At 40.5% G+C, this 14,136-nt stretch overlaps 1 protein-coding gene across 3 annotated transcripts in view; it reads right to left on the reverse strand.

Annotated features, from left to right (window-relative positions):
- Positions 1-2,264: 2,264 nt before the first annotated feature.
- LOC115580059 (synaptosomal-associated protein 25-A-like) overlaps positions 2,265-14,136 on the reverse strand; it is a 37,693-nt gene continuing 25,821 nt past the window's right edge. For 2 of the 3 annotated variants that reach the window (XM_030413895.1, XM_030413894.1), the window contains 4 exons: positions 9,878-9,995; positions 5,582-5,701; positions 4,449-4,593; positions 2,265-3,702 (listed from right to left, as the gene is read on the reverse strand). In XM_030413895.1, coding sequence (XP_030269755.1) covers positions 3,634-3,702; positions 4,449-4,593; positions 5,582-5,701; positions 9,878-9,995 — 452 coding nt within the window. In that variant the 3' untranslated portion in view covers positions 2,265-3,633. Of the gene's footprint in view, positions 3,703-4,448; positions 4,594-5,581; positions 5,702-9,877; positions 9,996-10,224; positions 10,343-14,136 lie in introns of all 3 variants that reach the window. The other variant, XM_030413896.1, reaches the window with a different exon arrangement.

Consider the following 14,136-nt stretch of genomic DNA (forward strand, 5'->3'; position numbering starts at 1 on the left):
AGGTGATTCTACACAAATGGAAACATGATTATGTTATATTATATTCAATTTCTGCCAATATATTCCCTTGAATATTACACACTGGAACTTAACAAGCTCCTCCAGAGACGCAAAAGATAGCCCACTGCTGTTTCCTGAGTGTGTGTGATGAGAAAACTGAACTTCATGTGTAAAATTGGTGGAGTACCCAGTTAAAACAAGAATATGGAGCGCAAGGGTGTATAAAACCTACCAGCAGATGGAGCTCCTGGTTTGAAAATACATCCTGGAGTCGTCAGTGTGTACAGTCCCACAGATTTGTGCCATTTATTGGTCCAATAGCAAATAACTTTCATAATTAGTGCATGTGGGGAGCTGAAGAACTGACAGATTCTGTTCCAATGCGTCATTTTAGGGGGAAAACATCATGATCATATATGTAGGATTGTTTTTATGATTATAACATGGATAATAACACTTCAAACATTGAATTTGACTTTGTATGTGCAAACACTTGTACAGGAGGTAATGTAACGGATGTAACCAAGGTATAGCGGATTACCCTCTTGTGTGTATCTGTCGATTCAGTGTGTGTGTGTGTGTGTGTGTGTCAGTGTTCTTAGTGACGTGGTAAACTCTAATCCGCCCTAAGCTCAGGGCACCACAGTAGATGTCCATTAGTGTAATATGCTGCTGCACATCTTTCCTTCTCTGTCTCTCTGTGTCCTTCCGTCCCTGTCATGTCCGTCTTTTGTTGGCCTCCAAGCCTTTCATGCTACACACTAGTGCTTGAAATATCTGTGTTTACATTACATGCAGTATTTTAGCTACTTTGCTCCATTTGAGAGCAACTCCTGAGTGGCCGCTATAAGCTCTATGACCTCTCACCTCCCAGTGGAAGAGTGCAGGAGAAAAACACATGTTCTTCAGTTTGAAGAGAATAACATTATATCACACTTGTTACCTCATGAGTTGTCAGATTTTAAGCAGTAACAAAACCTACCAAGAAGTCTTCATGGGCTGAATAATTCTACTGTCATTATATCGTCTATTTTTTTCTTACATAAAGCTAAGTTATGTGACTCTGTGTGGAGGATGAAGACTGACACACTGTCTCCTGTGGAGGAGATGACTGTTGACACGAGAGAGTTCATGTTCCTTGAAATTGAAAAAAATCAACAGGACATGTGAGTAACAGAAACAGGGTCATAACTGAGTACAATTGTGATGGTTTTTTTTTTTTTTTTTTGTATTGTTAAACCTCAGCAATTTATTTAAATGCTTTTTTTTGTATGGGAAGATTTTATTTTCATACCATGTTCCCAGTGGATTGTTTTCTCCTTTACACCTGATTAATATACTCTTGTCTGCTAGTAAAAATCTCCCATTCTGATCCGCATAGCGCTCGTATTACATGTGTCACATGATCATTCCAAGAACACAAGAGTAGTTTATACCTCTGTAGTCCAGGTTCTGTTGTTCAAATATTCTTTTTCGTATTGTACTACTTCAATGTTTTATTAAAAACAACACCCACCCCAGCCAGTCTGTTCACCCAGCTACCATCTGGCAACAGATATAGAAGTATCCGCCACAATGCCACCAGACTACAGAGCAGTTTCTTTTTTCTTCGCTCTTCTATTCATCCTCTCCAGTCCATCGTATAAAACGGTTTGTTTTTGTCTTTTTTCTGTTACTCAAATTCTTACATATAATCAGCCTTAGTTTATGTTACTAGGTCAATACAAAAAAACTACACATTTTTTGCTTTAAGTCTTTAAATTCAGTTAAAAATAGAATAGCTTTGCTACTGTCCAAAATGACCTTAAAGCTGCTGTAAGTGCTACCAAGTGGTAATTACCTGACAATTACCAGCCAACAGGAGGATCCTGCTCACTCCATCTTTATGGAGTTCTCTCTGCTGATTGGATAAAGAGGGCGGGGATACCAGAACATTTTTTTTTCTCTTTTACTTAACGAGCAGGGGGAGGAGAGACATGGGTTACTGACCAAACACTCTATAACAGTGATTACTGTTGGAATACAGAGCTATTTAACATTTATCTATTCATTACAATAGAAAAATATATCTTATTGCATCTTTAATGCAAGTTTTAGCATGTTGAATACAACAAAGACTAAATTCAGTTCACATTTTTCTCCCTTACTTTATTTCTTTTTGGTGTGGGTGACCAAGGTGTCCATTGTACTTTCGATCTGGCTTGCCTTGGTTCTGGTCGAGTTACACATCCATGGAAGGTCATAAAAACAGGAAGTATTCTTAGTTTGGTACTACAGTTATGATGGTTTTATTGGCATTTTCCAAGGTAATAATTTACAGTGATGGTCACAGTCTGGAAAGGTGAAGAGACATGAAACAAAAAGTGTGGCACTATTGCAGATAAATATGGGCCTCTTCTCTGTGTGGCCTACATATGTAGCATGCGCTTGCCATGTACAGATATTTTTGCCTGGATGTATGAATTATTCAGTGTCTCTAGCAGCGGACGGACATGCATAACACACTTAATGCACTACTTGATATTGCTAGTGTTGAATCATGGGCAAAGCAGTCTGGCGTGGTATGTGAAGAGGTTGTTGACCCTCATGTAACTTTTACAACAGCGGAGCTCCACCTCCTCTCATTATCAATCATAAAGTTAGCTATTACGGTTAATGCCCAGTATGTCTGTGATATCTGAAGAGTCTCATCAACAAAGCCATTCAGAAAACAAACAAATGCAAATATTTGCACATACATTGAGCCTTATGATAACATTTTTTATGAATTACAACAAATCAATTAAATATTTAACCCTTCACTTCTGAATGGTCAGATTTAGCTCCCTGAGGAAAAGATGTATACCATACAATCAATAGCATCTAATTGCGTGAATACTGCTCCATTAATAGAGTTGGTAAATACACTAACAGTCAGGATTAAAAGCCACCTTTTCATCCAAATGGCTCAAATACTTCCAGAGACCTAACTGAGTATCCTTCCTCTGCTATGTTATGAAGATCTGAGCAGCTCCGTGTTTACATTAAATTACTTTGTGTTTAAACAGTGGTCTTGGTCACCAGCTGTGAGAGATATATTCATGGCAAATCACTGTGGCCTTATCATGTAGCATCACGACATCTTATCCGATGGATACACAGTGTGTCTTACATGGACAACACCAGAATACTGACATGGGTGAAGGACATCATGGAACAAGGTGTACATACAGTTTATGTTACACACAGGCTTAAAAAAAGATTGATGAAGAAAAAAGGACAAATGATCTCTAGATCAATGAAGCCATATAAGAAGCACTATGTACAGTGTGGAGAGAGTTTGAGTGGGCGATGTGTGACAGAACTATTATCTTTTAACAAAATCAAAAGAGCGACAACACAGAACAACACTGACAACAAGGGAAGCGATGGCGGTGATGGGCCAGATGGGGGGTGGGGGCAGAGGGAGGTATGATATGTGCATGTGTGCAAACCTCTACAAGTTTTATCACAATAAAAGCATGATGTTGCAGCGCCGGCTGTCGAGCATAGGAAGTGGGCGCTGGGCGTTGGTGTTGGGGGTTGGGTTTGGTTGGTGTTGTTATTTTCAGGTGAATGGGGTTAAATGGGATGAAAGCACTTTTTTACTGCAGTTTAGCCACTGCCCAACATCTTTGTAGCACGCTGGTTGGCCTCATCAATCCTGGTCTTGTTGGAATCAGCCTGAAAAGGGAAGGGGATGAGGGAAATTACAATTTATTTTGAAGATCCCCATGCAATAAGTCATAATGGCTGTTTCAGGTTCAATCTCAGCACAACCTATAGAGTCTAAAGGCCACATTTATGGGAAATAAACCAGGTTTAAAGAGGCATTATCCTTTAATGAAGACATCTGTGCTGAACTAATGGACACTGTGTGCAATTGGGATGTTTAACACCCATATTTTAACCCAGATTTTATCCATGTGAATCAGATTTCCTTCATTATTGTGTCAAACCCAGGCTAAATCTGCTCAAAGTCAGCACAGCTGAATCCGCTGTTAGCCATAGCCTAATGCTGAGCATGTAATCCATCCTAAATATCAGATAAATACTCTATAGATTAGCTGCTATTTTTTTCTAGATTTGTTGCCTTTCCTTAAATACTTACCCACAGCTCTGATATTGTTAAACTCCCAATTTCTGTCTCTAACTATGCATGAATCTAACCCCACTCTGGTTGCCCTTATAGCTTCCTGCCTTCTGAAATTTCACAAAGTAGTCTTGAAAATCTGGTGCCCTTTGCAGCCTATTATTTATGGAACTAGGAGAGATTGTTGCCTGCTAACACCTAAAAGACTTGCTTTAATAAAAAAAATAATTCACAATAGCAAAGAATCAACTTTATCAAGTTGTGCAATCCTCTAGAAAAAGAAGCACCCTCTCCCACATTCCCATATATAAACATGGCAGGGCTCCCGGTTCAGTACCTTCTCCATGATCCTATCGATCTGGCGGTTCTGGGTGTCGATCTCCTGGCCCATGTCTAAGGCCATGTGACGCAGATTGCCGATGATCCCGCCCACCTGCTCCAGGTTCTCATCCATCTCATTCTCCCGGGCGTCATCTGTTACCCTGGAACACACAGGAGGAGGAAGTAGGATTGATTATAGGCCAAAGATTATATAGTACACTACGGTCAGTACGGTCCACTATGAGTAGATGCAATATGTTTTATATGAATTCCCAAACAAATAAATCACAATGTCTCTTGAATTCAAATATTGTGACATTTAAGGAGAAAATCTGACATTTGAAGGTCCCCAAACCTGTTCATCTCATACATGATGTGGGCTGTGTAAGGATTCAGTACCATGGACAGCACCGAAAAACCTTTTAGGAGGAAGAAACCCTGATAATTCAATAGGATCAATGAGCCTTGAATTATGTGTCACATTAATGCCCACACAGAGGGTCGCGACCCCTCCACGGGTCACAAGATAGACCCAAGTGTCCCAAGATGATTAAAATAAAATCCTGCTGCATAAATCTGCTCAAAGTGTTGCTTTTTGTAGTTTTTTTTTTTTAATCTTTAGCTTCTGAATATTCAACACCTCACCTTTCTGAGTCAGAGTTTGATGCTCCAATGTTCATATTATTACTCAGAATATGAAACAACTGATTCATATGTATAAATATACATCACAGTAAAGTGATATTATATTCCCTTGATTCACAAGTGGAAACTGTGTTGTTTCTGCAGCAAATTATATGAACAAACAGATCATCAAGTAACATATTCTCCACACTGATGGTGAAACAAAATAGAAGTGGTCAACCTGCTCGAGGAACACTGTTTTTCAGAATTGTGAATGTAAACAGATCACTTACTCAAAACACACACCAACACACAATCGTACATAAGCACTTAAGCAGACAAAGAGAAATAGCAAGCACACACCTACACACCCACACGCACACAGTCGCGCGCACACACACACACACACACACACACACACACACACACACACACACACGCACGCGCGCACACACACACACACACACACACACGCGCGCACGCACACACACACACACACACACACACACACACACACGCTCTTACCTGCGGATGAAGCCCCCACTGATGGCCATCTGTTCACGTTCGTCCATCACTCGAGCCCCTGGCTGGCTGTTCACCACTCCATCCTGGTTCGCTCCCCAGGCCTGGCCCCCACCCTTAATCCTACCACACACACATTTCAGTCAGGGCCAGTCAGTATGTTATACTGTGTGCTTGTGTTTGTGCATTTGTACATGTACATGTATGTGTGTGAACTTGTTTACTTGTTCGTGAATGTATGAATGACTCAACGTACTGTGGGTGTGAAAGAAAGTGTAGCTGATCAGTCTGTGTTATACTGTGCGTGTGTGTGCAGTGGAGTGTGATGTACGTCTATGTGTATGTTTTATAGCAATTCACTGTCAAAACGTATACTGTCCATGAATATATGTTTAGAATGCATGGCATAATAAGGTGTCAAGTCAATTCTACTAAAAGCAACATGCCAGCCACGTATGATCAATTTTCATACGTGCATTTGCAATCTGTTAGTGAATAATTGATCTAACAAGCAGATCAATTGGATCTGAGCACAATAAGCTCATACAGTATGTGTCTTGTGATAGAGAGTAACTCAGGTCCTTTGAAGGCTCAAGAAACTGTCTCCCACAAGCACATAGAAAAGAGCACAAACACAGAACATAATAACCAGACACACACAAACACATACATATAAACATGCAGACTGACAGGACACGCAAGACAGAGAGACAAATAACACGATGTTTGACACGGGAGGGGAAACATGTAAAGAGGAACAGGATCAGCTGTACATGCTGTATCCATTAAAAGAAAGCTGCATAGTTAGATCTGTAATGGGAAAAAAAGTGAATGGAGATCATTTTAATTGTGAGGCTAAAGTATGACAGTAACTGTGATCAGCCCTTCATTTCATCTGGATGGATCAGTCTGCAGGATCATACACTGTGTACAGTCAAATAGGCAAATGTAATTCTTAGCATTTGTTTCGTATGCTTGGAGTACCTGACAAGTGGTGGTCACCACTGAGGACAACATAATGAACAACGTTTAAGTTCTTTAAAGGTCCCGTATCATGTTTAGGTTCTTATATCTATTTTGGGCGTATACTAGAAAATGTTGACGTGTTTTAATGGCCAAATAACACATCATAGTGTCTGTTTCTGCAGCAGCTCTATTCACCCTCTGTCCCAACACTCTTTAAAGTCCCCCTCCTGTGAGCCCAGTGTGCTCTGATTGGTCAGCTCTCACAGGCCTGAGCAGGCATGGCCTAACTTCTTCCTCAGCTCTGCCAGAGTATTTGCAAATGCAGAGAATAGTGGCTGTATAGTTGTGATATCACAACTGTGCGAAAGTTGGGACGTCATTTAAAACCACAGTTTCTGAATATAAGCTGTACGCATTTCTCTGTAGACTGAGTTTTGCTACTTTTACAGAATTTTTTCTAGCACCTTTCTGCTTCATAATAAAAAAGACAGGGAAATCTCACCTTCCACAATATGAGACCTTTAAAAGTTTTATTTGTTCACTTCTCAATAAAAGACAACTACTGTGTGCACCACTGTTGTCTTGAGGTGGTAAACAACACCCATCAGGTGCTGCAGACAGCAAGAATTATTTTTCTTCTGCTATTTGACCCAGGGCTGCCTTATAAAAAGAGTCTAGATCAGATGAGACACATGACATAACCACAGGGTTACATAACAAGTGGTTCATGATGGGGAGGACCAAAGAGCTATAGAATAGACAAGACCTGAACCCAAAACAATCATATATGAAGCAGGACCAAAATTGGACCAAATAGTGGCAGCAAACTCCTATTATACCTTCACACAGAAGATACAAAAATTCATACAAAATTAGGTAGTGACTATTAAAAAAACTGACATCAGCTCCGACAAAATGACGGCTATGATGCAAATAAAGCCGATAACTGTCAAGATCCTGTTCAGCCCTGTTTCGGAGAAAAGAACTGTATGTTTTTAAAATATCTACTGATGAAATATGGATATAAAAATTGTGGTAGTGCACAGTGAAACAAAATAAATTCTAATATTTACCACTCTAGGTCAGATTTTACTGAGAAAATCAAAGGGTGTTCGCTCTCCGTTCCTCAACACGATAAAAAAAACTACACACTTTATTTTACTGAATTTTACATATAGAGTGGTGAATTCTACATATGGCACTGGGTAAATCATTGTTAAAACATCACTTTATTATTTCCAAGAAAAATATCTGCGAAACCTCTTGCTGCAAACTATATATATATATTTCATAAATATAGCCATTTATTTCTTGATTTGTCAGCAACTTGTATTTTCTATAGCTCTGAGATAGGCAGCTGTATACAGTACATATATTGGTCCCAGAGTTTAGTATGCTCAGACATGACTCAGTGGCCATAGTTTGGCTGTTGAGGGCCAGAGAACAGATCACACATGAGTTTGGCAAAGCTGGCATTGGGAATCCACCGTCATATCATAGCTTTCAAACTACATATGTAGGATTTAAGAGCCTTAATATTCAGAATTATAACACCCAATGTCACAAAAACAAAACAGTTTGCCTCACTCTTGTGTGATGTTTCATGTAGGACCGGCCTGAGGGAAGAGAGGCAGGGGCCAGCTGAGGCATTCTATCATTACAACCCATCATATGAGGGCAATGTGCCCAGTGGTGTGTTAGACATTAGCTTGTTTGCCACATGTATTTTTACTGCACGTGGATGGTTATAAAATTACTGCATTGGACTGATGATGTTGCACCAGCTTCACATCTGTAATTACAGGACAGTACAGAGAAAACCCTGTCACATATTAAGGCTTTCTTGCAATGTAACCAGTTTGTGTGTAGCATCTAAAAATGTATACAATGTTATTTTTAAAAGCTGACTTTAGAGTCAGAAAAAGTCAGAAAACCGATTATCTCAGTTATTACAATGTAGAGTAGAAGTTTTAACAACCTCAAATTATTACTCTACCTTACTTGAGGTACTTTGAGGTAATTGGTTTCTTCAATTTCTTTTTAAGTGAAGTCACTCTGTCAGATTCTACAGTGTAGAAAATAGCATACATTCAAGAATAAATCACATCTAAGAAGTAGGACCCAGAAAACCTTTAAACAAATGGTTCAACATTTTGGAAAATACGCCTATTTGCTTTCTTTACAAGTTACATGAGAAGACTGAAATCAATGCATCTGTGTGCTGTGTGAGCTAAATATGTAACACATGCAGAGCTGCAAGCATAGCGTAGCACAAAGGCTGTGAAAAGGGGAAAATGGTTCACCTCGCTCTGTTCAAAGGTTTGAAAAATGCAGACCAGCAACTTCAAATCTCACTAATTGGCATGTTTTTTCTTGTTTGTTTAGTTTGTACAAAAACTTAAGTGAAAGCAGGAAACATTTTGTTTTTACACTTCAGATTTTGTACATATTTAAAGTGTTTCCCTAAGAAAACACCTTAAGAATCACAATTTGACTCCTACCACTAACAGCAGGTGTATTCCGTTCGCTTTGAGCAAACGAGGCGAGCTGTTTCCCCTGTTTCCAGTCTTTGCGTTATGCTTTGCTTACTGTCTGCATGCTCCAGCCACATATCTGTCATACAGACAAGAGAGGGGTTTCTATTATTTTGTCTAACTCTTGACAAGAAAGAGAATTAGCGTATTTCATAAAAATGTCAAACTATTCTGACTGATTTGACAGACTCATCAGACTGCTTAGCTGCAAATATCAACATATTGTGTGAATATACTTCGATGTAATCGATGAATTCCCATCAAAACATGTAAAACACCAACATAAATCGTTTTCCAAAGGGCAGCAACATGGATGAAATTCAAATCAGTCATTTGGTGTGGAAGGCAACTAGTTGATTTATTCTTTGGTTGGACTTTGAACACAGCATGAGGCTTCATGCTGTAGGGTGGGAGGGTGGGGGATCGGGTGGGGTTAAGGGGTCGGTGGGTGTCGTGGCCCAGATCCCTGCTGATGCCGCTACCTGCTGGAAGAGAATCTCTCATCCAATGTGGAATGAAGGGCTTTTGAGGACAACAGCTAAAAAGGCAAATGAAGTGGCATCGGACCTGTTGTACGGATACGTGTGTTGTTCATATATGCATGCAATCTCACACACACACAAACACACACATGCATGCAGTGCTGGTGCCTGTTCCAAGTGTGTGTTGTTGGAGGCTATGGGCCTGACTGCTCACACCATGGCTCACCATGCTCTATACACCAGAAGCAGGCAGACAGATAGAGAGGCAGTGGCAGGCACTGAAACACATGCAGTCAGGCGACACAGGCGGCACCTACTTGTTACAGGGACATGAACATAGACCACAGAACTGTCCTAGATTGTTCAAATTCTTTTCTGCATCCTTCATGTCCTTATTGATTTGGTCCATCCCCTCCTCGATGCGTTCCAGTTGCTCTGATTACCAACACATTGTCATTTTTCCAGCAAAAGAACGAAAGCACGTGAGAAGAGAAGAGAGGAGGAAGGAAGTCGCAGGTGGCAGGAAGGGAGGGGAGTAGAGAGGGGAGACAAAGGAGAAGAGACAAAAAAAGACATTGACTGTGACAAGAGAGACATCAGACATCACCATCACCACCACCAGCACTGGACAGGCAAGAGCTTGGGGCTCCTGGCCGGTACCTACTTTTTAATACATGGGCATATCAGCCCACAGCATTGTCCTATATCTTTTAAATCTTTCTCGGCCTCCTTCAGGTCTGCGTTCACCTTGTTCATGCCCTCCTCCACACGATCAAGTTGTTCTGGTGAGGACAAAGGCATGAGAGGAGTGAAATAAATGTAACACGTTTCGATTTTCGAGGGGTGGCGCTCTACACTACAGTGCAAGAGGCAAAGTGTTTTGGCTAGATGCAGAAGGCAAAGCAGGCAATAAGCTTTAAGAATCGGTGGATATGGCTGTCGGCACACGAGCTCCAGTTTTCCGTCTTGTATTGTTTTGCATGTGAGTTTCTTGCCGGATTCTACATCAGCTTTTTGTTTCCTACCTCCATCCAAAGTGACATATTGCTGATCTGAGTATTTCATGAATGTGATGAAGAGCATCATTCAGGACCATGAAGTCACCAATGCTTCTTTACTCAGATGGTCACAGAGCTATAAAAAGCTCAGATTCAAGGTCAGATCCCCTCTCTGGCTGGTTAATGATTATAGGACAGGATAGCAGTAATCTCCATCAGTGGGCATCGTTTCTTCCAGGAATCCTTCGGTTTTTTTAAGTGACATTGTAGTGCAGAGGACACAGATGATTATATAACACGGCTCAAGATCTTTAGAAACGAGTGTTATTGATTCACAACCAAGACTTGTTGTAAAGGAAAGCTTTGTACGTTGACAGCTCTCTGAAGCCGTCAAAGGAAGGAGGCCTCAAACAACAGACAAAACTAAAGTGAAGCAGATAGGAAATAACACATTTGCTCGGGTGATTTTTCTAGATTGAAATTATGTCACTGACCTTAGCAGAAGGTGTATCAACCTCTGCTATCAGGGTCAAGATGCAAACATTTAAAAAAACATCAGTTTCTTAACCGTGAAAGCTTAAGCATTTGTAGCCATAGGATGGGTCGACACACCCAAAATATAAGATGGCAACCTTTATCCTGGGAAGGAAGAACGTTCCATCATAAACAGAAACAGACTGTGAACAAATTCTCTCTTCTTTCGATTGTCTTCCTCTCTAAAGCCAGAGCAGTTCAAAATGAGTGCAGCATAAATGGAAGAAACTTTCCAAAGAGAAAAGAGAGATCTTCAAAGCTAAGGGGAGAGGATCAGGAGAAAAGATTAAGATGAATGTTATCAGCTAGCTATAAGGTACAAATCGGCTACTACGTGTAAGTGGAATTTACCAACAGAGTGCTACACACGACAACTAAATGGCCTCCAGCAGTAATCCCTGGCAGAGCGAGGGATTGAGTAGAGGAGGAACGTGAGAGAGACAGAGAGGGAGACATTGTTTATCTCCTGAGCCTCGCACAGCCAGTCCAGACTTAACCTGCTTCCTCCCCACCGTCTGTGTATTATAGCGTGAAGCCCTCCTGTCCTCTCTTGTAGTCAGTCACAGCTTTGGCCAGTTAGAAGGCAGAAAGGGTTCAAATCAGCGAGGATTGAGCGTTAAAGGCTCTTTTCACTTGTTGTAGTAGGATAACCACAGGTGTTACAAATAATATTATTGATTCTTTAGTCTATTCAAGTGTCTCAGTGAGGCACAAGATCAGGGCCCTGAAAGTGAAGCAGCGAAATGGAATCGTTTCCATCTCAAGACGTCTAATAAAAGGTCTGTTGGAGCTATGTCATATTATTGTTATACTTCCATTTTTGCACACTTTGAGAAAAATGATGGAACTTGATGTAAGAAATCTGAAGATTACAGTGTTGAGAAAACTCAATTCAGGTTTAAACTCGAGATCAATTTTGGATTAATTCGGCAAATAATGCGCTATAATTTGTTCTCAAATTCACTGATAAGTTTAGAATTTTGATTCGCGCTTCTGCCCAGCTCCTTCTCTATGGCAACGGTGGCCAAGGATCATGGGTATTGTAGTATTTCGATCTGTCCTCCATGCCAAAATGACAGATAAAATGCGATTTTTTAAGAAAAAAAATGAAATTGTTAAAACTGGTGGCCATAATATGAACGTATATGATAGTTACTTTATCCAGGAGTCCAATGTTTCTGTGATTTTTTAAAATTCAATTCACTCACAGTGTCAAATGCAAATGAGACACTGATATGTGCAACTCATTACCAGCGCTGAGTCATTAAGTTGTGGCGTGTCAGTAAGTCTATTTTTTTGGTTGTCAGCGTTGTCCATTGGTGTAAGAGCAACAGAAAAAGATGAGTCAAGGGGACAAGCTGTAATGGTCCAACAGTGATAAAGTGGTAGGTGGCAAAAAACATAACACTGCGATTGACACTTGTTATTCTGAACGAATATCAACCACACTCCTTGTACATTTCCAACCTGCAGAAGCTACAAACAAACCAATTTTTGTGCTAAACGTTGCGAGTTGCTCCTGGCGCGGGCTCACTGAGGCGGCGCTGCAATCCATCAGCTCTGACTGAAGTGTAATTCAGGTCAACATGCATGTAACAGCCAAGCAGGGAGGGACTCATTAGCTGCAGTGAGACCTCCACCACAGGTAATAAATCACTGCAAGAAATGACAAATCTCTTCCTACGTATGTGTGTATGTGTACAGAGCAGAGGGATTAGTTCCACACTAGTTTACAACTCAAAGGGATTGTATTACCACAGGCTTGCAAAGCTATATTATTATAATATTTTAGCAATATAAGAGGGAATTCTTGATCAAATCTGTCAGAGCCTCCCACAATAGAGACTTGTTTGGCTGTAAACAGGAAGGAGGGGGGAAGGATAGAGAGAAGGAATGGCACAACAGAAAGACAAGAAAGATCTTCATAATTAATCTAACCGAAGTGATCTCCAGGAAACGGAACAGGAGAGAGAAGATCATCGAGGTCGGGGGAAAAAAAGTGAAGGGGATGAGGGCAGGGGCTGGTGGGAGAGAAGAGAATAAGCATGAAACAGAGAAAGAAGAGGAGGGAGAGAGAAAGAGGAAGAGACAGATGGGGATCAGGTTAAGAGGACATTTGCTGAGAGGCAGAGGTAATTTAAATCTGCAAATTGATTGCTGTCCTGCGCTAACAGCAGTGAGCGGTTCACTGTGGCAGCCGTTACTCTGGGGGAAGAAGGCAGAGAGAGAGGGGGAACAGGCTATATGTTCCTTTGACAGGCCAATTAGGCTGCTCTTTCACGCATGCAGCTGAGCACAAGCCTTTGGTAATACACACACACACACACATCCTCTTCACATGCTATGACTAGACGATCCCACACTAAATATACCTTGAATTTACACAGGTATCCACAAAACAACTGCAACTTTAATGCAGGTACAAAGAGTAGTGATATGGAATTTCCTTCAGTGTGTTTCTACACTTTATTTCGATTGCTGTGTGTTTCAAACTCACGATATGCTAGATTAGTTGTCAAGTCAGTCAAATGTCACTGCCCCGGCTAGTTAGCACAAGATATACTAGTCAGTTAAACGTATTACTTATTTTACTTTATTACTTATTCAATTTGTACCCTTACATTACGTATTAGCATCCTTTTAACTGACATGTCTTTTCTCTGGGACACATTTGCTTTACTAATTCGAACAACAGTGTTTAACTGTTGTTTCTAACTTGTGTTTATGTGACCTTGCTGTGAAGAATGATTTTCAGAATAAAAGAGGGCTCTGAAAGTACAACATTAAACTGGCTGGTAGAACAAACTAAGCAACTTTAGTCCCACTCTGTTCATGTCTATCTGCTCCTTCCACCACATTAATCTCATATTTAGTTTTAACTGAGAAGTTGCTGCAGTTGGTTCACCACATCCTCCCCAGCATGCTAATAACTATCATCAGAAATATATCTGTAAATGGTTCCTTATGAACATGAGAACCAGGTTTCAGAGAGTGCGGTAGAGGCATTAGTGTAATTATTGTGTTTTAACTTCTTGTTCTACTGC

The sequence above is a fragment of the Sparus aurata genome, chromosome 4 (genome assembly GCF_900880675.1).
Source record: "Sparus aurata chromosome 4, fSpaAur1.1, whole genome shotgun sequence".
Classification (NCBI taxonomy): domain Eukaryota; kingdom Metazoa; phylum Chordata; class Actinopteri; order Spariformes; family Sparidae; genus Sparus; species Sparus aurata.